Source organism: Castor canadensis, chromosome X, assembly GCF_047511655.1.
Source record: "Castor canadensis chromosome X, mCasCan1.hap1v2, whole genome shotgun sequence".
NCBI lineage: Eukaryota > Metazoa > Chordata > Mammalia > Rodentia > Castoridae > Castor > Castor canadensis.
The window spans coordinates 123,481,264-123,508,478 of NC_133405.1; the positions used below are offsets into that span (position 1 = coordinate 123,481,264).

At 38.5% G+C, this 27,215-nt stretch overlaps 1 protein-coding gene across 1 annotated transcript in view; it reads right to left on the reverse strand.

Moving 5' to 3' along the window:
- The window catches only part of Phex (phosphate regulating endopeptidase X-linked), a 187,111-nt gene that overhangs the window by 108,200 nt on the left and 51,696 nt on the right, over positions 1-27,215 (reverse strand). Inside the window, exons 10-11 of the mRNA XM_074062292.1 lie at positions 19,666-19,759; positions 16,687-16,815 (exon numbers count right to left, since the gene is read on the reverse strand). Of these exons, the coding sequence (XP_073918393.1) occupies positions 16,687-16,815; positions 19,666-19,759 (223 nt within the window). The remainder of the gene's footprint in view (positions 1-16,686; positions 16,816-19,665; positions 19,760-27,215) is intronic.

Sequence of the window (27,215 nt, forward strand, 5' to 3'; positions counted from 1 at the left end):
CCCTAAATCTTTATGATTTCATCAAGCAGTAATGTTATCAGCGAGGCATTACCTGCATGTAGAACTTTTAAACCTGTTGAACTCGCCATAAGAAAAGGACTAAGGTAGAAAGGAGAAAAATGGAGGGGATGAACAAGTTTGGGGTACAATATATATATATGTGTATATATATACAATATATATATTTGGGGTACAATATATATGTATATATATATATATATATACATATATATATATACACATTGTATATACACAAGGAAATGTCATAATCAAACTGCCTGTATAGCTATCTTAAACAAACAAAAGTATCTTATTTCAAAAACAGAGAACAGGAAGGTAAAACAGGTCCTGTCTGGGGGGGTGGTACCGGTAGGAGGGGGGAGGGTATAAGGAAAGGGTGTAGGATGGTGAATATGGTGGAATATTATGTACACATGTATGAAAATGGAAAAATGAGACCTGTTGAAAGTATTCCAGGAATGGGAGGGAGGATAAGGAGAATGATGGAGGGGTGAATTCAACTATGATATACTGTAAGAACTTTTGTAAACATCACAATGTACCATCAGTACAACAATAATATGATAATACAAAATTTTTTAAAAGAAAGAGAAATAACATCATCCCAAATTAGGGAGGGGTAATGGGAATGGAAGGAAATATGATTAAGATTTTAAGTAAGGGTAGGAGGATGAATATGGCGCAAATAATGTATACACATCTATGCAAATACAAAAATGATTCCTGTTGAAACTGTTCCAGGAATCAGGGGAGGGGGAATGAAAGAGAGCAGTGGAGGGGGTGAATTCAAGTATGATATATTTGATATATTGTAAGAACATTTGTAAATGCTACAATGTACCCCCACCCAGCACAAGAATAAAAAACAAATGAAAAGTCATCACCAAAAAAAAAAAGATTGCAAGTAAGTAGCAAGATTGATTTGAGAGATTTAGTGAGCAAATGAAAGCAATCAGGTGATTAACTGTATGTGGGGACATAGGGAAAGTGGAGAGTGTCAGATTAATTCCTAGCTCTAGGTTTGGACAACTCAGTGGATGCTGCCATCATTATCTAAGAGGAGGAACATTGGAAGAGAAAGAGGGCTGGGGACAGACACCAGACCACAGTAGGACAAGGCGTGCATGGGAAGTGTAGACAGCCAATCTGTATGGCCAAGTTGAGGAGTTTGTCTATGAAAGAGAGCAAAGATAGGAGAGGAGTGGACTTGGGGTCAAGGGAGGGGTCTGAGGGTTTGCATTTTGGGCATATGTTTCCTGCTGCTGCTGCTATTTTTATCATTACTGCTTCTGAATGTGTGAGATACTTGACTGTGTTTAAATACCAAAAGAAAGGATCCAGTGAGACGGAAAAGGTTGAAAATATGGGAGAGAAAAAAGCCGTCTATTGTCTCTGAAAGGACAAAGGAGCAGATGGGATCCAGAGATTATCTAGAAGGATTTGCCTTAGAAGAGAGGAGTATGAGAGGAGAAAACAATGAAGTGATTGCAGATGTAGCTCAATTATAGAGCACCTGCCTAGCATGTACACAAAGACCTGGGTTTGAGCCCCAGCACTGCCAAGAAAAACAGGAAGTATGAAGTTGAGATAGCCTTTGTACAATTATATTTGAAATAGGATCGAAGTCTGCTAAAAAGGGTTTCTCTAAAAAATTGGATTAATTCACACGTAACCATGGACATCCTGGCAGCATGAGCATACTGCTAGAAGAAGGGTATTTGCAGATAAAGAAAAAAGAACACTAGAAGTTTTTTCTCAATATGTTGGTCCAGCATATAGCAATAATAGAAAGCACCTAGTAAATAAGTCAAAAGCTGAACATCACCAAGGAAAGAATTTGTTTGGGGCAAAGGTGTAGGAAAACTAACCCTTTCATTGTGGTTTAAGATGATTGATCAAACGAAGCAAAAGCACTTTCTAAACCAAAGAGACCTTTGGCAAATTTTGCAACGACTCTTAAGTCGTTGTGCCCCTATTCTCTTTGGGGTATTTTTATGAAGTATGCCCTTATTATTAAAATGGGTCTAAGTGCTTCTAAATCCTTCTTTCTAAGCAGCTTGGTTTCATAGGACCCTCCCTGGGGTCCTTAAAGGTTTAAGCACATTGCATAGGTTTTCAAAGCTTTTTGTCTATAACTTGCTGACTGGCATTCCAAATGGAAATGCACAGAGGCTAAAGATTTCAGCTCACTGTCTGGATGAAGCATGAGAAATAGTTCACTCATATGCAGCTTCCTCCTTCTTCTGCCTTTCCTTCCCTCCCCTACCCCCAGCACCTCTTCTCCCCCAAACATCCACACTTTGATAACTCACTTTGTTTGTGGCCCACTCAGATGTCAAAATATAATTAAATTACTTTTTGCTTTTTGTTTTACCATGAGCCTCAGTTGATCTTTGCCCTTGAGAGAAACTTCCTGACCCAACCCCATCTCAAGTTCAAGTTCTCTCTCTCTCTCTCTCTCTCTCTCTCTCTGATGTTACAGATTTATTGTACAACATTTTCTGTGAAATGGTGCTGAACTAGCCTAGCAGACTTCAAGAACAAGGGAAATCTTTGAATGCAAATAAGAGAAATAATGATTTTAGCATGCTGGAACTAGGAAGATAAATCACTGAACGCTTCTGATTTTTATCTTTAGACTACTCTACAGCATCACCTAATAACATCACCTTCAGTCAAGTCATATTCCCTGAGGCAGCAAGTCTGACACAATTTTAAAATAAGAAAAAAGAGTGAAATAGTATTTCTTCATCAAACCTTCACCTAATGCCCCAACCAGCCATCATATAGCAATAACTTAAGTAGGAGTCATCAGGTTAAGTTCTCCACAGGAAATATTTATTTAGAGTCAAAGATCAAAATGTAACATACGAAAATTAATTCAAGGATTACTAAGGTAAAATCTGCCACAATGAAGGTTAAGAGCTCTCCAGGAAAAGTGACATTTTGTTAAGCATCTATTTAGCTCATATTTTATGGATCAGCACTGAAGATTGGTTCATTTGGTTGGTCTACAGTAGTTAATACTTTTCCTCAACCAGGAAAATTTAAAAGTGGATTCTCCCTTTGCACTCTTTGCACCCTAAGATTTTTGCCAGTTTTCTACATCAGATACCAGATACTGGTGAGTCACATGTGCATATACATCCATGGATTATCCCTCCATCCAGCGATTTTTTTTAATTAGACCCTCCTATCTTAATACATTATAAATTGTTCTTCCTACTCCTCTTTTGTCCTTTCCTTACTTTTTCTCCCCTCACATGGCATAGGAAATCTTTGTTTTGTATAAATAGATCATAGTGGTTCATACTAAGGCATTTGAGGAGACATATGACAACAGTGCTTGGTGGGGGAGGGTCAGTTCACCCCATTGGTCAGTTGTAGCTTCCTTCAAAGCTTCATCTCTGGCAATAAACAAATCCTACAAAATCAATTCAAATCATACCTCATACCCATGAATCCCAAACACTTAACTCCATACTGATGTCTCTGCCCCTTCTCAGAGTTCCTGTCAGGCTTATAATCAGAATAAGACAGATATGTTTAATTACCTTTCCATTTACATTTATTTCATCCTCCCAACAAGATCTATGAATGTTGAGAGTGGAAAAAATGATTCAGATCAAATGAGACCATGGATATGGAAGCAAACCAAAAGGTATCCTGCAAATTAAAATTTTTGCTAGTTTTATGATTTCATATTTCACATGATATGATTTTGTAATCTCATGTTCATACCTAATGCTAACATATTGCAGATGCTCAGTAAATGCAAGTTGATCACTTTATTCTTTTCAAAAACTCCACTGGAAGTTTTAGCCTGAGCAATTAGGAAAGAGAAATAAAAGAAAGGCATACAAACAAGAAAGGAAGAAATCAAATTATCCCCTTTTGAGGTGATATGATTCTATATATAGGAAAACCTAAATACTCCATGAAATTACTATTAGAACTGATGAACAAATTCAATAATGTTCCAGCATACAAAATGAACATACAAAAATCAGTAGCAGTCTTATACACCAATAAAATTGCTAAGAAAGAAACTAGAAAAGCAATTTCGTTCACAATAGCTACAAAATTTAAATACATAGGAATAAATTTCACAAAGGAAGTGACAACGAATATTATAGACACCGATGAAAGAAATTGAAGAGGACACAAAGAAACTTGGAAAAACCTCCTATGTTCATGAGTTGGAATATTTAATATTGTTAAAATGTCCACACTACCAAAGTGATTTACAGATTCAAAGCAGTCCCTATGAAAATATCAATGGCAGTCTTTGCAAAACTAGAAAAAGCACCCTAAAATATATATGGAAGCACAAAAGACCCCAAATAACCAGAACAATCTTAAGAAAAAAAAGAGCAGAGCCAAAGGTATCATACTACCTGATTTCAACACATACAACCAAGCCATAATAACAACAGCATAGTACTGGCATAAAAACAGACACACAGACCAATGGAGCACAACAGAGGTCACAGAAATAAACACATATATCTAAAGGCAACTGATTTCTCCACTAAGGATCAAAGACATATATTGTAGAAAGGACAGCCTCTTCAATAAATGGTGCTGGGAAAACTGGATATTTATATTCAGAAGACTGAAACTTGACCCCTATCTTTGACCTTGTACAAAAATCAACTCAAAGTGGATCAAAGACCTAAATGTAAGACCTAAAACCGTGAAAGTACTAGAAGAAAACATAGAGGAAATACTTGCAGACATTAGTATAGGCAATGACTTATTGGATATGATACCCACCCACCCCCCAAAAGCACAGGCAGCAAAAGCAAAACTAGGCAAATTAGATTAAATAAGACTAAAAAGCTTCTGCACCACAAAGAAAAGAACAGAGTGAAGAGACAACCTAGAGAATGGGAGAATATATTTGCCAACTATTCCTCTGACAAAGGATTAATATCCAAAATACATAAGGAATTCAATAAACTTAACAAAAAACAAGGCATCCAATTTTAAAATGGAAAATGATATGAACAGACTTATCTCAAAAGGAGAAATACAAATGTTCGACATGTATGTGAAAAAATGTTTAATATCATCAGCCATCAAAGAAATGGAAAGCAAAATTACAATGAGATGCCACCTCACCCATCAAGATAGCTATTATCAAAATAGATAGATAGATAGATAAAAAGTGCTGATGAGAGTGCTGAATGCCACACGTTCTCACCCATATGTGGAAGCATCAAAAAAAAAGCCAACCTGAATATAGAATAGTGATTATACTTGGGAAGGTGGACAGGATGGGGGAGGACAGCTGCATTTGATCAGTGCCCACTATACGCAGGTATTGAAATCACACTGACCCCCATTAATATGTGCAATTATGACATGTTAATCAAAAATAAAATTTTTGAAAATTAAAAAAGAAACCTCCAGAAGATACCTGGCAAGAAACTGAAGTTGAATCAAACATCTTTCATAACAGTTACCTCAACAGTTTCAGAGAAAATATTATCAAACTCCCTCAAAGTGTATTTGTTTGAATATGACCAAGGAATTTAATAATAAGGAAGTTCAAAAGAGAAAAAATGCATGGTACTTTAAAAAAATTTTAAAAAGTCATTTTTTTAGAAGAGAGAGACCTATTCTGATTTAGTAATTCAAAGCCTGAATCCACCTATAGAACTCATCAACAAGTAGCAAATCCATCATTGCATTATGGAGACAAGGCTCAAAGTAAATGTCTCTGGAATGGTTGCAGCCTGCAACCAAATACGAACTTTAGTGGAAATCAAATGACTCAGTAAGTTAGCAATCCATTCTGACATTGGTGATGTCAACTTGGCACAGGACAAATGGCTAGAAATTTATATATATATATATATATAAAATGATAGTCTGACAGAGTTCTGAAAAGCAAAGAAAAAGAAAAACATCCAGGTTGATTGTATACATCAATTTTTAATTAATATAATATTAATAAAACTCTTAAGTAAAAGGCATAATATTACATGGGCTTTCCACTTTAATATATTTGGAAGTAACCATATTTTAGTAAAATGTAAGATGCAAATGTGTCCAGTTATACCATTGGTCTGGAGTGGGGCAAGTTTCCCTGACTTACAACCACTTGATTAGTGAAAGTGAAAAATGGGAATAATTATTACTATTTGTAGTTCACCCTGTACAAACAGCGCTGCAATCCCAGGGTGGGAATATCCTAAAACTTTTTTCTGGTAGTTGTTATTTTACTAGAAATACAGTCATTAAGTGAATGCACATTTAATATAAAATATTCATTGATTCATTGTTTAGAGCTATAAAAATGAGTTGGGATTGGCTCCTGATAAAAATATAATAATGGCATTAAAATAAGTAACAAATAAGAAAACTATATGGAGGTGGAAGAAATAGTTAAGCCAGTAAAACTAAGGACATAAAATGTTGAGATTTCTGGCAGGCAAATGAACTATAAATCACACCAGTTTGTCAGGATTAGTAAGTTTGCATAGCTATTAAACATGTTGGCAAAAGAAAAAAAGAATATCAAATTATTGGGCCTAAGTCATGTTACAAAGTGTGCTAGTCTAGTGGCTCAGGAGTTTAGAATGTCCTTTCACAAAAACTATATATCCACAAGAATGGGCAAAGAATAAGAAATGGAGTCATATTCGTGAGATATGAACACATAGACCATGTTCTATTTTGTAAATCATCGTGTACTCTTTCCCACTCTGCGAGGGAATGGATCAGAAACCAGAATAATATTTACAAGTCAAACAGTCTTAGAATGGCTCAGCCTTTGACTGTGGTAACACCCCCACCCCTTCCTCCCAACCCCTAGCAAGTAACTATGCCTGGTCACTCCCAACATTCACAACTGATTGAAGGCATAAAGGCTTCCTTTCAGTAAATGGATCTGCAGTCCAGTGTCATTGCATTCCACAGATCTGGTCCAATCTGCTTGACAAGACTGTGGCTGATAATATGTTGCAAAGGCAACAGTATCCAATACTATTCAGAGGTGTAGACAATAAACAAGAAAGGTGGCCCAAATATGTCATCATTGTGGCAGCACATTCAAGGCCAAGGGCAAGAGTAGTGTCCACACTTATTTCAAAAGAATTCCCAGTGAGCTATCTAAATTACTTATTTTGCTGGATGTCACTTTACCGAAGATTGCATAAATGAGCTGTCAGGATTAGGGTCTGAGAATATTTGTTGTAACAAGATTTAGCCTGTAGAGAGTTGTGAAACCCAAATCTGTTGCAGAAATTATATTTGGCTCCTTGAGTAGTTTCATGAAATTCTCCTATGAGCCAAACTTAGCATTAAATGATAGGGCAGGTTCTGGAATGTGGCCACGCCATAAGCATTAAAGGGATCTTTATTCCAACCAAAAGCTAGTACACTGGGCATGTATGAGGACAAGCAACAGCAACCGACACCTAGGCACATTCCTCACTCATTCTCACTGTTTCTAAGATAAATTAGAAAGACGTGATCTCCATGTAGAGGTTGACACAACCCACACCAAAACTTTGATGGTGTGAATTCTACTTTTACAACTAATGTTAGGCATGACACACAGAAATAACAATAACTAACTCTTACTGGACACTTATTATGAACCAGGCATTGTGCTGCACTTCATAAGGATTATCTCATTTAGTCCTCACCACAAACCAAAGAGGTAGGTACTATTTTTACCCTTATCTGTGATTCATTACAATCATGGCTTTAGTTCCACACCTCTTTCCTCTACCCACACCCTTCAGTTATGTGACTGCAGATCCTCTCACTAAAAACACAGAGTCCATTTCCCTACTCTGTAAATCTGGACTGGCCTTCAGACTTGCTTTGGCCAACAGAATGTAGATGTGACATTATGCCAATTCTGAGCCTGAGTCTCAGGAGGCTTCACATGTTTATGCCTGCTTACTTGCACTTTTGCCATCACCATGAGAACATGCCCAGGCTAGCTGGCTGATGGAATTAAGACACATGGAGCAGGGCCTAGTTGTCCCAATCACTTCTGCCAAAGCCAACATTGATCAGCCAACCCCCAGTCATTGGAACAAGTGCAGCCAAAATCAGCAGAGCTGTGGAGGGGACCACACTGACTCCAGATGCATCAGCGGTAACTGCTGACTGCTAGTCAGGTTTTGTGACTGATTGTTGTGTAGCATTACTGTAACAACAAAGTCATGCACCCTTTATAAAAAGGAAAATAGGTTCAAAGAGGTTAACTTTGAACACACCTCAAAGCCCAGGTTGATAAGCGTTGATCTGAGCTATGAGATGTCAATGCAACTTTGTAAAAAAAAAGGATGCAATTTCCATATGAGGTCAATATTTTATAACCACATTTAAAAGTCCTTTAAAACTCGAATCATTCTGGTTTGTCTTAATTTAGACAGGTCTTCAGCAGAGTTTCTCTGGAAACTGATCTTGATAATAATAGCGGATACCATTTACTAGACAAACAGAAACAAGGATATTTGGTGGCCCATGACTTGTGCTGAAGAGAACTTTATCTGTACAATGGTCTTCCTAGAGCAATTCTCTTGAGTAGGTACATTATAGTGAACAAAGAACCACTCAGTATAAGGGCAGTGCTATAATGCATGACACTGACTTTCATGTGACTTCTGCCATCAACGTTATAGTTACATCTCATTTACTCAACCACTGAGAGAAACGGTGAACAAGGGAATTGGAGAACTTAAGGAATATTAATGGCAGTACATCAATTCAATTATCTTGGCTCACTAATGAGGTGAATTCCTAGTGTATGGAGGTGGTAAGTTCAAACTCCACCATTGCAATTAGACCCACGTGGGTATTTAAGTCTTTGACAGCAGCTGCAGCAGTATGGGGTAGGAGGAGAATTTTGTTCTTATGATAAGAATTACACTAGACTAGCTATGCAGAGAGCAGCTCAGAAAAATGGAAGACACTGTAGGTCATCTATGGCAGTGCTTGGAGACATGAACAATGTTTTTACCATAAGGGAGAAAAATAAGCTACTACAGTACAGAAGAAATTGGTAAATTTTTTTACACAATAAGTAAAATTTTTAATTCTTCGCCATTAAAATCTAAATCTGAAGTTAATAAAAGATTTACTCTGCTTTAGTCAGATTAACCTTCTGCATATAGAATGCTTTAATATAATGAGAGACCAGTAACTAGCTTTGATTTAAAGGGCTGACAGACTCTCTCCTTGACCAAACTTTAGTCAGGTTCCTCTGAGCCCTTTTCTCAAATATAACTCACCATTGCCCTCCTGCATATCCCTCAGCCCCATCCTGTCCATGCCAGGCCTGCAGCCAAGTTCTAATAACAATCCTGCTAAGTAGCTTTGGAGAGAATTCTTGACCCCTAATATCTCATCACTCTTGATATCAGACTAAATTCCTCATTTCCTACCCCTAATATCTTATCATTCTGGCCTGCCTGCAGAAAGAGTCCTGTTAATTTGGTTGAACAATGATTTCTATACTCTTGATGTCTTCTCTTAGTAACTTTATATCCAATGACCCCCTCATTCTGCTGTTGGCTATAAATCCCTAGCTATCTTTGCTATATTTGAAGGCCTACAATTTTTTTTGGTGGTACTGGGGTTTGAACTCAGGGTCTCACACTTGCTAGGCAGGCCTCTACCACTTGAGCCAATTTGGAGTTGAGCCCAGTCTCTCTCCCCTATTGCAAAAGACTTGACATCTATTGCAATAGTCCTGAATGAAATCTTCCTCACTGTTTTAGTAAGTGTCAAAATAATTTTTTCTTTCACAGGGTTTACTATATAACAAAAACACCAAAAATCTGAGAAAGAAGCAAAACATGCCCACTGGCAGAGTTCAGATATATGAATAAAGATAAGTAGTTTGGGTACCTAATGTCTATAATGAAATAGAAAAAGATAAGATTTAATACAAAAGAACTTATCTCAACCAAAATGTTCAAATGGGAATTCCAACTTTATGAAATTTTCTAGAAATTAGTTAGAACAAAAAAAATATCTTTTTTGCATCAACACAATAGAAGAATTGTTCTTGGATGTATATATTCACACTTCTACCTTAGTAAGAAATCATCTCAGCCAAGATGTTCAAATGGGAATTCCAAGATTACAGAATTTTCTAGAAACTATAGTTAAAGCAAAAAGACCTTTTTTACATCGATACAATAGAAAAAATGTGTTCACATTTCTGCCTTAGTAACTAGAGAATGGGTAAACATTAATTAAAAAAAGATTTCTGAAAAGAAATCTTACAGAGAGTGGGTCATCATTCCAAATATCGAGGATTACTTCTTAGAATCATGTTTGCACAAAATACTGGAGACTGAGCTCACTGGGTAGATGACTGAGCCAAAGACATACCTAGAAAGTTTTTCTTAGATCAAAGTTCTGATAATTGGCTTGTTTCTGTTTCCTTCTTTCTTCTGAGAATTATATGAAAACAAAAATGCAATGTAAACTAACTAGATTTGAATTAAGTTTTCACTGCCTTTATCTTTAAATTTTGAAATACTAGAAATAAAACCTGTTGCAACTGTTTTCTGTCTCTAAACTTCTAAGAAAGAGGAAATATGTGCCTTTTATTTTCATAAGCTCTTATCATTAGAATAATATCCTAACAAGGATGAATTAATTATAGAAAGAGCCACTGAGAAGTCTGTAGGCTCCTCATTCCACTCATAAAATGGGTGATGATTCAAGTTGTTTTTCAGAGGGAAGTAAGAGAACGATCTTAAGTGTCCCCCAAAGGCTTTCTCCTCAGGGTAGTGCTATTCAGAGGTTATAGAGCCTTGAAGATGTGGGAGCTAGTGGGAGATCTTTAAGTCACTGGGAGTATGACTTTGAAAGGACTAGGGGGACCACAGCACCTTCCTCCTCTTCTCTTTTGCTCCTTGGCCAAGAGGTAAAGGATTTTGCTCCACTACGTGCTCCTGCCATAACGTGCTGCCTCACAACAGGACTAAAAGCAACAGGGCCAACTGATCATGGACTGGAATCTTCAAAATTGTGAGCCAAAATAAACCTTTTCTTATAAGCTGATTATCTCAGGCATTTGCTGTCGTAATCTGACTAACACAGAATGGAACAGGACTCAAAACTAGATTATCTGGACTAAGCCATTTCCAAGCTACATAACCCCAGGAAATTTATAGAAATGCTCTGAGCCTCAGTTTTTTCTCCTGGAAAATGGAAGCACTGATTACAAAGTCAATGGGTTCACATATTGAGAGCACTTAGTAGAGTACTAGACACCTAGTTAAAACTCAGTAAAACCTAGAGGCTACTATTATTATCACCACTAGATTTTAAAATTATTTTACCCTGACCATCACAGTGGCATTAGGCACATTACTAGGCACATGGTGACAATCCCTCCTGTTCATGGTTTTCATAGGGACCTTCACCTGCACTCCATGGACATGGATATCTATCTGAAACATTTACTTGTACAATAAAGATATAAATTATAATTAATAACAAAAATAAGTGGAGGAGAAAAATAGCAATTGATAACTTTAAACACCTTCCCCCACATCTAATCTTCCCTGCCATTATTCAGGTTATGAACATATGGATTAGAGTTTGTCATAGCAGAATGAGAGCATCATCTCTATTTATGGTGACAATACATCACCAATTCCTCAAGGGAGTCACACTTTCTATCCTGTGTATAACTTTCCACAAAAGTCACTCATTAAATGCTAACTTAATATAATGTATTTAAAAATTATACATAATATTTATATATATAAGATAAAAAATTAAAGTCTTCTGACCGGTAAGGTTATGATATTTGGTTCTGAAGCCTGGAGAGAGGGAGAAAAAGAGCAGGAGGGGAAAATGTTAATACAAAAGCCACAAAATGGTATCTCTAGGACATATTTACTTTGGCCTCCAGAATATTGACAAAGATTTAAAATGTGTGAGATTACACATAAAAATTGGAAGTTCTGACTTCCCCCCAAAGAAGTAAAAACTAAAACCCAGATATCAATCTAGTACCCCTAGGCCTGTGTTTTTACATGACAATAACTGGCTAGAAATTAGTCTGGGCTGAATCCTGGATAGTACATGCACTCTTATTCACCAGTTTCATGCCCCAGATACCAAGATCAAGGGCAATTCCAGTTATCATTGCACATGCCCTGGCTTTTGTCTATACTCAGTTTTATTCCTGTATATTATTTAATGCCACTCACTGTCTGTGGAGTTTATTTGATCTTGGAATCCCTGGCTTTGGGTTGACCAAGTCCTTTGCACATCCAAGGCACTGAATAACTTTTTAGCTTGCAGACTCCTCCCACATAATCCCTGAGCCAATGAGAAGTAAGCCTCCAAAGTGCTTGCCTCAGAGTAGAGTCGGAAATTTCCTTCCTTCTCTAAGGTGGTATCCCAGAAAAACAGAACTTTGCCTCCAACTCCCACCCTTGTTCCCAGGTCATGAGTCCTGGTGTTGCTTGAGTCCTTTTCTTCTGATGTTAGTATCCCATTTGGCCAGGACAAACAATGTCACCCTCCAGTCATGGCTACTAGCAGCCTTTCACCTAGAGACTAAACTCTGTCACAATGAGCTCATGGTGTCCTTCTTTGATTCTTTAGATTGGCAATGTCTAATATGATGGCCACTTAAGAACACGTAGTGACCTAACACTTGAAGTGTCTAGTCCAAACTGAGATATGCTATAAATACAAAATATACACGGGTTTTTAAAACTTAATATGAGAAAAAGCATAAGAACTATTGTATTAATAATTTTTATTTATTGCACATTGAAATGACAATATTTTGGATAGATTGGATTAAACAAAATACACTATTAAAATTCATTCCACCCATTTCTTTTTACTTTTTAAATGTGGCTACTAGAAAACTTTAACATACATGGCTCATATTCTAGTTCTATTGGGTAGTGTTACTTCAGGCCACAAAGATAACAACATTCCAAAGAGTTCTACATCTCCCTTCTCTTACCCCACTGGCCTGTCCCTTAGGTACAAGCAAGGCTTGTAGCCAACAGCTCTGTTCCACCATCTGAAAGGCACAAGATTGTTCTAGCTAACCTTAGGTGGCTTTCTGTTGAAGGATTATTCTATTCCACATGTCTTAAATTTGTTAAATTTCCATAGTTCTGTGAGTAAATGAGCAAAAGTGGGCAACTGGTATACCTGCATGTGCCCGTGTATACTTGCACATAACAAAGTCAGAAGGAAAGAGTAATGTGGAATTATATGTTTCCCCCAGGGTAAAAAGAAGTGGGTAAGTAGGTAAGTTATTAAGAATTTCATGTTTGCAGCAGCATGGGGTGGGGAGGAAGGTACTTTCCCTCTAGGAAGGAAACCATGAAGTGAATTGCTCTCTCATTCACCATGAACAACAGAGGGTGTCAATCAGAGGCAGTTGGACCAACCCTGCAATCAAGAGGCTGTAAAAACAGATACTAAAGAGGAACAACAGTTCTTTAGAAAAACCAGGGTACCAGTTTTCAAAGGCAAACTAAATAGTCTGGAGGCAGAAGGCGGGGGGATACCCCCACACAAGGTTTGACAAAGTCCATTTAAACCAATCTGAATTAGTATTTTTCAATGGAAAAATTAAAGAAGTACTTGCAGCAATGCAACAGGTTTTGATGAAGGAAATATGGCTGTCCAAGTGGACTGGCCTGCTCCCCATGAATCACCAGGGCTTGTAACTCTTTACAAGCAATTGAGGTGGTCTTGCTACTCAAAGTGTGGTCTCTGGAACAGCAGCAACTCTTGGGAGCTTGTTAGGCAAATTCTTGGACCCTACCCTGAACCAAGTTATAAAAGACGCTTGTTAAAATGCAATGCAGTTCCGCATCTTGCAATGAGAGTCTGCATTTTAACAAGAAGATCCTCCAGCGATTTTTGTACACACTAAAATTTGAGAAGTACCTAAACTTTAGCCTTCTGATCATAATCATTTGCTTGACAAACTTTTATGGTAAATAAACAATGGCAGCCTTTCAGTCTGAGTTAGTCTCTGGAATTTGCCCCATTGGGGATCTTTCTGTTTTTCTTTTCCTTTGGACTGTAGCTAATAATACAGAATGTTTTGCAAGTAAATCAGTGGTTCCAGGTGGTTCTTGGATGGGAGCCCTATAACAAGGCTATAAAAAGCCAGATTTTTCTCTTATAAGTTTCCAACTTAAGTATTCCCTGAGGCCAATAGCTTCAGCATAAGGGAGGCAAATAATTTTGTGTAAAAGAGATGAATATCTGTGTAATTAACATGATACCCTCATGTACACAAAAATAAGAGGAAAAGTTGCCAAAATCAACTCCATTTTAGAATGTCACACCCTAACACATGAAAAAGGAACTTTTGCACCAAAACTGAGAAAAACAAATTTAATCCACATAGCTTTCATATTAGTTAAAATTCTTCTACTGCCAAAAAACCCTCCCACTGTATATAGTTTTGGTAAAAACTCCATTATCCCTAATTTTATGTATATATCCTTCCCAGAGCTTTTAATGTTACCACTGTAATTATTTGATAAGCTCTCCATACATTTACTCTGACCAAGGAGCAAAAAAACCACACGCACACACACACACACACACACACACACACACACACACAAATATAACATTGAGTATTCTGAAACAAGACTTTAATTCCTCAGTGGAATTACTCACAAGAGGACTTTTTTCAAATATAAAGTCTCAAACTTGACAGAAATTCTCAAAAGTATCTGAAGGCAATAAAAACAAATTAACACAGGAAAATGTATTTAGATTTATGGTATTCCTAAGCAAACTCCAGTACATAACACCAATCATTTGGCATTATTATGTATCATTATAGAACATCAACCATATGAGCCATCATGGCTTACTAGGCTTGTATGTCTTTGCCTTTAAATTCAATGTTTATTGACTACCTGCATCCAAGGTGCTTACCTATTTGTATGTATGTCACTGAATACTTGGATTTTTATTAATCATACCTGGACATTTTGCTTCATGACATTTTAAAAATACAATTCATCAAAAGAAAATGCACGTAAAAATCTGACTAAATAGAAATTTGTAATTCAAGATATATCCTCTTAATAGCAAAAAGAACAACAACAACTACCTAATTTAAAAGTGTACAAAAGACCTGAATAGACATTTTTCCAAAAACATACAAAGAGCCAGCAAGTACATGAAAATGCTCTGGACGTCACTAATCACCAGGGAAATACAAATCAAAACTATAATAAACTATCACCTCAAACCTGTGAGGATCACTATGGTGAAAAAGTCAAAAGCTATGAGTGTTGGCTAGGATGTGGAAAAGAAGAAACCTTGTACACTGTTGGTGGGAATATAAACTGATACAGCCATCATGGAAAATGGTATGGAGGATCCTTTAAAAATTTAAAATAGGACTACCATTCAATCCAGCCATCTCGCTACTGGGTATATATCCAAAGGAAATGAAATAAGTATCTTAGAGACATTTGCAACCCTATGTTCACTGCAGCATTATTTCTAATAGTCAAGCTATACAATCAACCTAAATGACCATCAATGAAGGAATGGATAAAGAAAATATATGTCACTGACACACGCAGTGGAATATTGTTCAGCCACAACATATAAGGGAATCCTGATTTTTGTCACAGAGATAGACCTGGAGGACATTAGACTAAGTGAAATAAGCCAATTGCAGAAAGACAATACACTATGATCTCTCTTATATGTGGGATCTTAAAAAGTAGTTGAACGCATAGAAGCAGAAAGTAAAACAGCAGCTACCAGGGTGTAAAAGCGGGACAATGTGGTCAAAGGATACAAACTTTCAGTTGTAAAATGAGTAAGTTCTGGGGACCATACACAGTGTGATGACTTTAGTCACTAATAATGTGTGTATACTTGAAATTTGCTGAGAGTGGATCTTAAATTCCTTACCACATACATGCAAACACAAAATGGTAAGTGTGGTAATGGATGTTGATTTGATTGTGGTATTCATTTCACAATGTGTATCAAATCATCACATTGCACACAATAAATACATACAATTTTTATATGACAAAGATGCGCGAGTAAAGCTGGGAGAAAAAAAAATGCACCCTCTCCTCCAATGCAGCTGAAACAGATGGAGAAGAACATGTTTCCATGGTAACGAGTCTCTCTTTAAATTCATGACATTAAGATATGGGGATGTAGCACAGTGGTAAATCACTTGTCTGGCACGTGCAAGGCCATGGGTTCGATCCCCAGCACCACACACACACATACACACATAAAGCTTCCAAAGAGGCAAGTGTTGTGGTGCAAGCCTATAGTCCTGGTACTTAGGAGGTTGAAGCAAGAAGACTGTGAGTTCAAGGCCAGCCTAGGCTACATAGCCAGACCCTGTCTCAAAAAAATCATAACTTCAAACCTCCCTAGACCTAGACTTCGCCTGCCTTCAAGCAGCCATACTAAATTTCCTCAGTGAGTCACTTTCCCACCTCTCTGGACAGGTATTTCACACCTTCTTTCTCCTCCAGTCTTCAATATCGGTTCACCCACCCATTTCCCTGAAAAGACACCTACAGATTTCTACCCTGCTAGAAGAATGACTGTGGCCTGTTGATTATGTCTTTGTCAGATCTGGGTAGACTGACGCTGGCTTTTTTTAATCAGCTGGGAAGTTCCACTTACCATCTCCTTCTTATCTTCCTGGAAGTGCACATCCACAAACATTTTTCCAGCAACATAAGGAAGGGCACTTTCGATAAAGTTTACACATTTGTCCCACTGAGGCAACAAAGTTGTGGTACCCTGGATTACCTGTGGGAGATAATTGATCCAGTTTGAGCTTCATTTGGACAAAGCATATGGCCAAAAAAAATTCAAACTGCCCAAAGAAAACAGTCTATAAAACATTGCACACTTCAAACCAGACACTAGAGGCAAAGCTAAAATCAGATGAAGAAAAGTATCTTGTCCCTAGTTATATTTAAACCTAAGTGAAAATGTTTTGACAGTGAAAAAATAATGATGTATTTTGCCATTATTCCAGTTTTCTCTATTAAGCAAAGGATCTGACCAATGGCGAGGCTTTTTTTGCAGTCAACAATGACATGAGGGAATGCTGTTCAAGCCTCCAGGTAGCAATAAATATCAATTGGGAAGTGAAGTTGCAGCATTCAAAGTATAGAATAATGATGATCAAAATTCCCACAAGGGAGGATTTCCTTGCTCTAGATAGTACACTCAACAAGGCAGACCAGGAGAATATGGTCAACCATGAGCAAAGCAGGCAGCATATTTACACTGTGTCATAGCAGAGAACACACTGGTAAACAAGAAAAATACAGATGTAAACGTTTTTCCCATCGGTCCCTATTATAGCTCGGTAAGAAAACATTTACAAACAAGTAAGGAACTTTGAAAACAGGACTTAGAAGGTTCAAAGGTTTACTCTTGGGGAAGAATGCAGAGAAATAAATGCTATTTAAATTGACCCTGGAGGTTGGGGGTGCAGGCAAGCAGTGAGGGAGGGAGGATCCAAGAATGATGGTCCAAAGTGCCCCTTGTAGCAAGTCATAGCCAGGTTATTGGAGTAAGGCAAAGGGGATTAACACTTCAGTTCATCTTTTTTTCCTCTGCTTTCTGGGAACACGACCCCTCTCAGAGGGGAGAGATTGAATCTATTTTTAAAACCTCCAGAGAAAGAGATCCTACAACCTTCTTTGGCAATTCAATATTATATTTAGTACTTCACGCTCAAGAAACATCCCCTCATACCTAACCTCAAATTTTCGCACAGTACTTCTTACACCTCTCTCTCTCTCATTCTCTTCACAGTGGGGGTGGAAAGCAGCTGGGTACCATCTTTTATGTGATCCATAGGAGTTAAAAATACACTCACACTGAAAATACCTACTTGTTTTGTATCATAACCATTTGATATGACCTAAATATATGTACTTATTTTATGCTATCTTCTCTAAAGTGATTTCACATTCTAGTGATTTTAAAGGGTCATACTGCACCCCCAAAAATCTGTATCACTCTTCAAGCATAATGACCCACTAAGAATTTCTGTACTTACTAGTTTCTCTAATAGCTAAAAAGTTTGTTAAGTGAATTGAGAGCTTATGAGATTTACTATTCACCTAACTATAAATTGATAGAAAAATAAAGTATTTTAAAAGTCACAAAATTCTCAAATCCTCTAATGGCAGAATCACTCAGACACAAGCCTCAGGACTACAGATGAGAGTAACATCTGTGCAAGTTAGGAGGTAGCAAGGGTAGACGAGGGGCTAAGACTCAAGAGCCAGGTGAGTAGGGAGAGGAAAATTCATTCAGGTACTTGAGGGGGTCTCAGAAGAGACAAAATTAGGGTGGGCCTTGTGGGCTTAGCGGAATTAGGATAGATTCAAAATTGAAGATGGGCATAAAGACAGAACTCTATCCTCAAATTAAAAATGAAACTTTAAACCATCTAACACATATATCATGCACATGCTGAGTGTTCAGAATCCTGAAAATAAAAGTAGTGTAATAGACCATTAAAACGTATTTCTCCAGTCTAACTGAAATTTTGTACCCTTTCATGAATAGCTCTCCTTTCCATAGCTTCTGATAGCCACCTTCTACTCTGTTTCTACGAGATAAACTTTTATAGATTCTACATATAAGTGAAATCATGTAGTGTTTATCTTTCTGTGCATAGTGGCCAGAGTTAATAAGTGCATATTTCAGATTTGCTAAAATAGATTTTTAACATTCCCAACACAAAAAAAACCCAATACATTGGTAAGGTAATGGATAGATTAATTAGATGGCTGAATCTTTCTGTAATGTATACATAGATCAAAACATTACATTGTATCCCCATGAATATACACAATTGTCACAACTATTATTTGTCAATGAAAAACTGAAGAAATAAAAATGAATAAAAAACCACTTTAAAAAGATAGTTACAAATATATCACTAAGAAATGTTAAAACTATAATCACAGCGACCCAATTAAAAACACCGGGAAAATGGAAATAACTGTTAGGTGCCAGCGGATCACACCTGCAATCTCAGCTACTTGGGACACTGAGCTCTGGAGGACCACAGTTCCAAACCAGTCAGTGCAAGAAAGTTTGTGAGACCCCCACCTCAACATAAAAAAGCTGGGCATGGTGGCACATTCCTGTCATCCCAGCCACAGTGGGAAGCACAAAGTAAGAGGATCATGGTTCAGTCCAGCCTGGATAAAAAGTGAGACCCTAGCTCCAAAATAACCAAAACCAAAAAGGCTGGCAGCGTGGCTCAAGCAGTAGATTACCTGTCTCACAAGCTTGAAGCCCTGGGTTCAAACCCCAGCACTTTCAAAAAAGGAAATAAGTTGATAAGAGGGGGAGTTTAAAAACAATACTATGGCCCTCAGTATCACCCTAAATACTATTAAGTTTCCCCAAAATAGAGCTTGAGTGTATTTTTACTTATATACATTATACCTGAATAAAAAGAAAGAAAGCACCAAATAAATAAGCAAATAAACAAAAGTAGAGAGCTTGGGCTGCAAACTCCCTGTGTTCCATCCTTAAAGATGATTTTTATTGTGTTAGATATTATACAGACTGTTCTGGCATGCAAAGTTATCCAGTGATATAACATTGCGACATTAAACTTACCCGGGAAAATTCCAACCACCTATATTGAAAGCGCCTGCTAAGGTTTGGAATTCTGGAATAAACCATCCTCCACACCAAATAGTTGGCAATGGTCCTGTGAACAGAGAAAAATGCACATCAATTGTATTTAGGTTGATATCCGATGCTCTACAGAACACCTTCAGAAAAAACTGTTGGCAAAGCTCCACAAGATGACCTCTTGTTCATATAAAAATGCAGCACGTTCCTTTGAAAAATGATATAAGATGACACAACGGCAATAAGCACAACTAAAATTGACTTGCCTTTCACCAACTACAACAGATAGATGAAATAAAGATTCCATCCCCAAGCCTGAGGATCAACATTTGGCTATCCCTCTCATGGCATGGAATCACAGGCTTCTGTATCTGGAAATGTGAATACCTTTAAATTATAGGTGATTTAAGACATTGCTCATGCATAATTCGCCTTTAGAAACTAAAAGCAAAAATGCTAGCTAATACCGGTCATCTAAATTTGCACCTTGGTTCTATACTTACTAAATATGTGTGCTCAGGCAAGTCATTCCCTGATTGATCTCTCCTTGGAACACAGTGAGGATGATCCCTACCTCACAGGGTTACTTCGAGATTAAGATAAATGACAACATGTTGACAAAGAATAAATTCAGTTCCAAACATATGAACAATGCCATATGCTCCTGTAATGTTCATGATACATATTTCCAAAAATCTGTTACATTTTAAGTGTTTTCTTTTTCTATAAGCAAAATATACCCTGACCTCAGAAGGATGTGTGATCTGAGTTAATTTCTAACTCAAGAGTGATGCTCGATTTTTAATGACCCGTCTCCTCCCAGCTGTGCCATTACTATGGCGACTAATAACACACATTCCTTAGACGGCTGTTGGCTCAACTAGAAATGTGACAGCAGTGGGACATGATGACGTGAACCAGCCCATCAAGAACAACCCATACTCTTACTCGCAAGGAACTCTAACGTAGTGGACACATACTCCAATGAGCAAAAGATTTTTCAGCATATACACCAGTATATGGCTGTCTCACTATGTAGCCCAGGCTGGCCTTGAATTCGTGACCCTCCTTCCTCCACTTCCCAAGTACTGTGATTACAGGCAGAAGCCTCTGCATCCATAACAAATATGGAAATGGGAATTTTAAGAGAAAAAAGTGTTTTCAAAAGTCATAACTTAATTCTTCACGCACACATTAAACATACTTTAAGACACATTACTCACATAAGGTTAGATTAAAACAACAATGACAATTGATGTAAATCAACATTTCATATAACCTTCTTTTACTATTTTGAACATTTTTTACATACCCTTGTCAGATCTGTTTGGATCACCATTGTTCTCCCCTTGTCCTCTGGCTACCCAAGATGGCAAACAAACGTGGGGGAAGAGCCACGTATGCACTTTCGTGCCATTCATTTATGCTTACATTATTAGTAATAGTTTCAATTCATATTTCTCTGCAAGAATTTTTAGGCCATTTGTCCATGTTGTGACGATTAAAACTATGTAATAAAATTCATAAGTCTACAGGTATACAACTCAAAGATTATTTTCAATATTATCAAATGAAAACCAGCGACTGACAGTGTCACCCCTCATGTGTGCCATATGAACCAAATAAAGGGTCCATGGCCATCTATGTAGTAGAGCTCAATAAAGCCTTATTATTCTTAATTTAAAAAGAAAGACATAGAACTTCTAATATTTTCTTTTGGACCCAAGGGGCCTCATTGGATTTTGCACACTTCTCAGAGACCACTGCCCAAATCACTGAAGGCTAGCCCTCAGCCATTTCTGTTTAGGCACTATAATAAACATTCCATTTTAAGCCATTCCTTCAGATCCTTTGCATACACCTCCCTACTCCTGAGCAAGACAAGAAGTACTCACTGAGTGAGCACTCACTGTGGGCCAAGTGTTGCAACCTGGAACCATGAGGAATGTAAATATGCAGGAACCCAGCACCTATAACTGAAGAACTCAAGATTTCAGCTTGTTATTATAATTGGGTTTATTTAATTGAAGGGACACACTGTAAACACTTAAGAGACCCTTCTTTCATTGACTCAGCACAACCTGAGCACCCAGATCCATATTAATAGCTCTAGGTGCTGGGAAGATAGAGAGGTGACAAAGATATAGACCCTTATCTCCTGAAGCTTTTACCTGAGCAGGGGAGATGAGGCAAACAAATCTTCACACCATTAAGTAAACTCTTCATCACACAGTCAGGGGCTCTCAAACTACCAGAATTATCTAGGGAGTTTTAAATAAAAGCCCAGAACACTCAGGCCAATTCAATCACTATCTCTAGAGTAGGACTCAGCATAAATATTGCTTTAAAAAAATAAAGAGGCCACGCCCCCAAGGCCTACACAGCCCTGCAGGAGCTCCATTTCACTGGACCGCGCCCCCAGCCCTGCAAGATCTCTGCTCTGCTGGTATATGCCCCCAAGGCCTGCCGCGTTGGAGATATAAACCCCCACGATCTCCTTTCTGCTGGGCCACGCCCCCAAGGCCTATACAGCCCTGCACAATATTCACTCTGCAAGCCTGTGCCCCTAAGGCCTGACAAGCCGGGGACCCACACATGCATGATCTCTGTTCTGCTGGACCACGCCCCCCAAGCCTGTCAAGTCAGGGATCCATAGAGAGGCAGGATCTCCACTCCGACAGCCTGCGCCCTTCAGGCACGCCAAGCCCACGCTCCAAAAGCCCGCTATTTCACCTCAGGTAAAGGCCTCCACCAGAAGGCCCTTGTGACCCCACCCACCGTCCACTTGCCACAGGAAGGCTCCAAACCTACCTAAGAGACACACACAGACAGGTCTGGATGCTAAAGAACTAGCATCAGAACAACTAAGACTGCAATTCTACTGCTCCAGAATGGGTGATTTTTTTTCTTTTTTTTTTTCTTTTAATTGTAATTTTTTTCCCTTCTTTAAGGTATTTGCTGCCTGTTTTACTGTTTGATCATCCACCATCTCTACTTTTTTTCTTTTCCTCTCTATTCCTTTTATCTTTCCATCTCTCTCTCTTTTTTATCCTTCTCTCTTGGTCTTGTTAGTATTAATATTGTAAACCAGCTAATATTAAATTGCATATAGTTCAGGGATAGAAACGTTACCTAGTGGAAATATGGGAAGAAGAAAAAGGGAAGGAAACATCATTTTGAGCGAGGTCAGCCAGGCTCAGAAGACCAAAAATCGTATGTTTTCCCTCATATGCGGACTTTAGATCTAGGGCAAATGCAACAACGTGGTTGGACTTGGATCACATGACAAGGGGAGAACACATACAGGAGATATAGGAATAGGTAGAAAACCCAAAACATGAAAGCGTTTGATGTCCCCACTCCAGAGGAACTAATACAGAAACCTTAAAATGACAGGTTATTATGAGCAGGGGATCAGGAACCAATGTTAAGATCACTTAGAGTTGAATCAACATGGGTCGTAACACATGGGTACATGAGAGCAATAGTAGGAATCTCTCTGTATAGCTATCCTTAACTCAACTAGCAAAAACACTTTGTCTTTCTTATTATGCGTATGTCCTTTCTTCAACAAAATCAGTCACAAGGGCAGAACAGGACCTGCCTGGAACTGAGGAGGGGAGGGGGGGAAGGGTGGGGGAGGGGGGCAGGGTGGAGACATGACCCAAACAATGTATGCACATGTGAATAAATTTTAAAAAATAAAATAAAATAAAATAAAAAATAAACACACACACACACACACACACACACCAAGTCCAAGATGCAGCCAAGACAAAGAACCACTGTAATAAGCCATGGAGGCTATACCAGAGCCAGGTGTGTCTAACCTTAAAGCCTATATGTTTTTCCCTCCACCACACAGTGATGAGTAAGAGCCTGTAATTCAGCTGAGATTTCCTAGCCAATCACAGAGACCCCAAAACACTCCAACAAAGGTATTTTGCAGAAATTTGTGGGCACAAAAGAGATCAGTGAAACCTTCCTGGCTAAGGCATTGCTAAGATGATAGTGTAACAACAAGAGCTCTGAAAGCAGGAAGATCGAATGCTGGGAAGCTCACACAGTGAGACAATGGTGCTGATGAGTTGCTCCAGTGTGTTATAAATATGCTGACAGAACGCTATGGAGCACAGGTTTCAGAGTGTTAATATCACCAAGCCAGGAACAGATATGACCATAATGACTGAGTCACTGCCACCTAATGCTCAGATACATCAAAAAACAAAACAAAAATCAGACTCAGCAACTCCTTGAAAATGACACATAATATCTTTTTTTCCCCAAAATGCATTTTTGGCAGTACCATAATTTCCCCGAATGGCAATAAATAAAGGAAAGGAAAGGAAATCATCCCAGAAGAGGCCCACCATGAAGAGAGCAACATGAAATCCTTCCCCAAAGCCTCTGACTTGGAAGATTTTTTTTTAAAGAAGCTTTTGGAGCCACATGTTCTCAATTAGTGGCAGCTTACATTTACATTACATTTAAGAGATCATAAAATATCTTCTTTGATCCTCATGACAGTGCTATGGGGTGGTTATTATTATTATCCCATTTTCAGATGAAAAAAAAACCCAAAGGTCAGAGATCAACAGACTACCAAAAAAGTGTTCAACCCAAGACTAACATTTAAGTCTCCAGACTCTATCTTGCTGTTGCTTCTCCTCATCAAACTATCTGAAGTGAGCCAGAGTGGTTCTTCCAGAAGGTTCTCAATAGTCCAAGATCTTCCTAAATTCTATAGGCTGCCCAGACTAGCAAAAGTTAGTAGAAAGTTCCACCTTAGCCCTATTGAATTAGAAACTGTGGGGAGGAGGCACAGCAGTCTTTGTTTTAATAAGCACTCCAGGGTTGAGGTATAGGAAAACTCCATCTTCTCATCTTTCCTCACACATAGCTCCTTTCCTCTCCTCTCCCCCATCCTCCCTGCTCTCTCACACATATTCATATTCTCTTACTCTTCAGATCAAATTAGATGGGAAGGAAGAGTTGAGACAACCTCAAGTCAGGCGTAGGGAGGAAAGATGAGGGGGCCAGAAGAGAGGGAAGTGCCCCTTACCCTGTGATAGGCTGGTAAATGTTCAACAACTGCCTTGCCGAAGTTTCCATGGTATAGAACTCCCGCCATATTGATTTCAAGCTATTGATGTAAGATCACTGAACACAGAGCTAGGAAGAGATGCAGATAACTTGAGGAATCCAGCACATCCCTACCTCATCACCTCCTGGACCTCTTCCTGGACCACAACTCCTTTTCCCTATGGCCACCTCTAGCTCATGCCTCCAATGGCCCTACCCTGGCCACCTACTGCCTTGAACTCCCAGGGAATCTCTGGCATCACCACCTCTGCAGGTTCTCACTGCTCTAGTTTTGTGTATACACTACCCATCAAAGAGAGGCTGGGGATGTATCTCAGTGGTAGAGTGCTTGCCTGGCATGTGTAAGGCCCTGGGCTCCATCCCCAATATCTCAAAAATAAGTCAGTGCTACTGTCCCTGTAGCCACAGTCAGAAGGAAAGGCCTCATCCCACCAGGCTAGCAGAAGGCATGATCTAAAGGGGAGAGCAGCAGCCAAGAAATGAACAGTTGGTACCAAGCCAAGAAAGCTTTGGAACCTAGAAAATGGCAGAAGAATTGCCAGCACCAGCAATATCTAACTAGTTGAAGATACAGTAGGCTAGTATAGGGTAAGCATCTCTAATCTGCAAGTCCAAAATCCAAAATGCTCCAAAATCTGAAACTTTTTGCACACCATGATGCCACAAGTGGAAAATTCCACACCTGACCTCATGTGAAAGCACAGTCAAAATGCAGGCACATGAAATATATTTATGAAATTACATTCACACTCTGTGTGTAAGGTGTACATGAAACGTAAGTGAGTTTTATATCTATACTTGAGTCCCATCTCCAACATACCACATAATATTCCAAAAGTGAAAAAATCTAAAACTTGAACCATTTCTGGCTAGTAAATGTTTAACAACTGCCTTGCCAAAAAATGATTTTCAGCATTTGCAGATTTCCATGGTGTAGAACTCCCACCATACTGATTCCAAGCATTTTGAATATAGGATATTCAATTCGGATCTCCAAAACTAGCAGAAAAGTATCTGAAAAGTGTCTCTTTGAGAGATAGGACACAGAAATGAGGGTGACCTGATTTAGAATATCAGAACTGCTTCTTAGAGGTATGTCCTTGGGCAAATTGCTTAATCTCAGTTTATTCAACTGTGAAATGGGAACAACACATAAAACTGCTATAAAACCAAGGATAACTATTAATCTTAATGTTGGTTAACATCATAACCTGGGTATGATTTTCAGTAGATTCTCGGAACAGCAGTATAACATGAAGTCGGCACTTAGATCTACTCTTTTGCCAGCCACCAACTGAATGGAGAGGGTGCCAAAACCCAGAAGGAAGGCAGAGTCACAAGATGGAAGGATTCTGAGATCCTAAGTCACTACTTGAAAAAAAATCTGCCTTACAGGAACTCTCATGTTGGACTGCCCCATGAGCAAAGGGTACAGTTTTTGTTTTGCAAGCCAATGAGAGCTCAGAAGCACTTATTACAGCAACTGTCATATCCTGGCTAACATAGTAACTATGGGGACCCAAGAGGACCTTTCCTCAACTAGCCATGTAAGGCTACAGTAGTGAAGATCAAATGATTAGCAGGGATTGAGAGAACAGTCCAGATAGGGCACGTGCTCAGCACATGCAAGGTCCTAGGTTAATTCCCACCATGAGAGAGAGAGAGAGAGAGAGAGAGAGAGAGAGGGGGAGAGAGAGAAAGTTGGAAGGAGAGAGAGAGAGAGGGATGATGGAGGGAGAGAGAGAGATAAAGGGAGAGAGAGAAAGAGGAGGGAAAGGAAGAGAGGAGGAGGGAAAGAGGGAGGGAAGAAGGATGGAAGAAGGGAAAAAGGGACAGAGAGAGGGAGGGAGGGAGGGAAGAAGAAAGGGAGGGAAGAACAATAATGCAAAAGCCTCACTGTGATATGCACAGCGCTGTCAATCTTCTCCAGACATAGAGTGTCTTGAAATCTCATAAGAATACACAGATTTATGTTGTTTTGATGAATTGATTAGTGAGATTAAGCTATGAACCATTTCACTTCTGTCATGATTTTTAAATGAAGTTTTACATGTACGTATGTATGCTGGCATTTTTCTGCCCATATTTTGTTCTGCTGTTTACATTTGTCTAAGTTATCATTTTGACAAGAACTAGAGCAAAATCTCCATCCAAGCAGTTTTTCCTGGTCCCTGTTGTTAGGGAAAGTCATGCAATTCTAAAGTATAAGCATCCCTAGATTTTTCTAATACAGTGAACCAAGACCTAATGTATCCGTTGGTTGTAAATTAGGTCATTTTGGAAATAAAATTAATACATTTTTCCAGAAGTACCTACTATGTTACAGTGAAGGCAACAGAGTCACTAGAAAAAATTGACTCACTAGGTGCTAAACAATGAGTACAAATCATGGCAAACACCACCTTTTAATGGAAATTACCATCAAAATT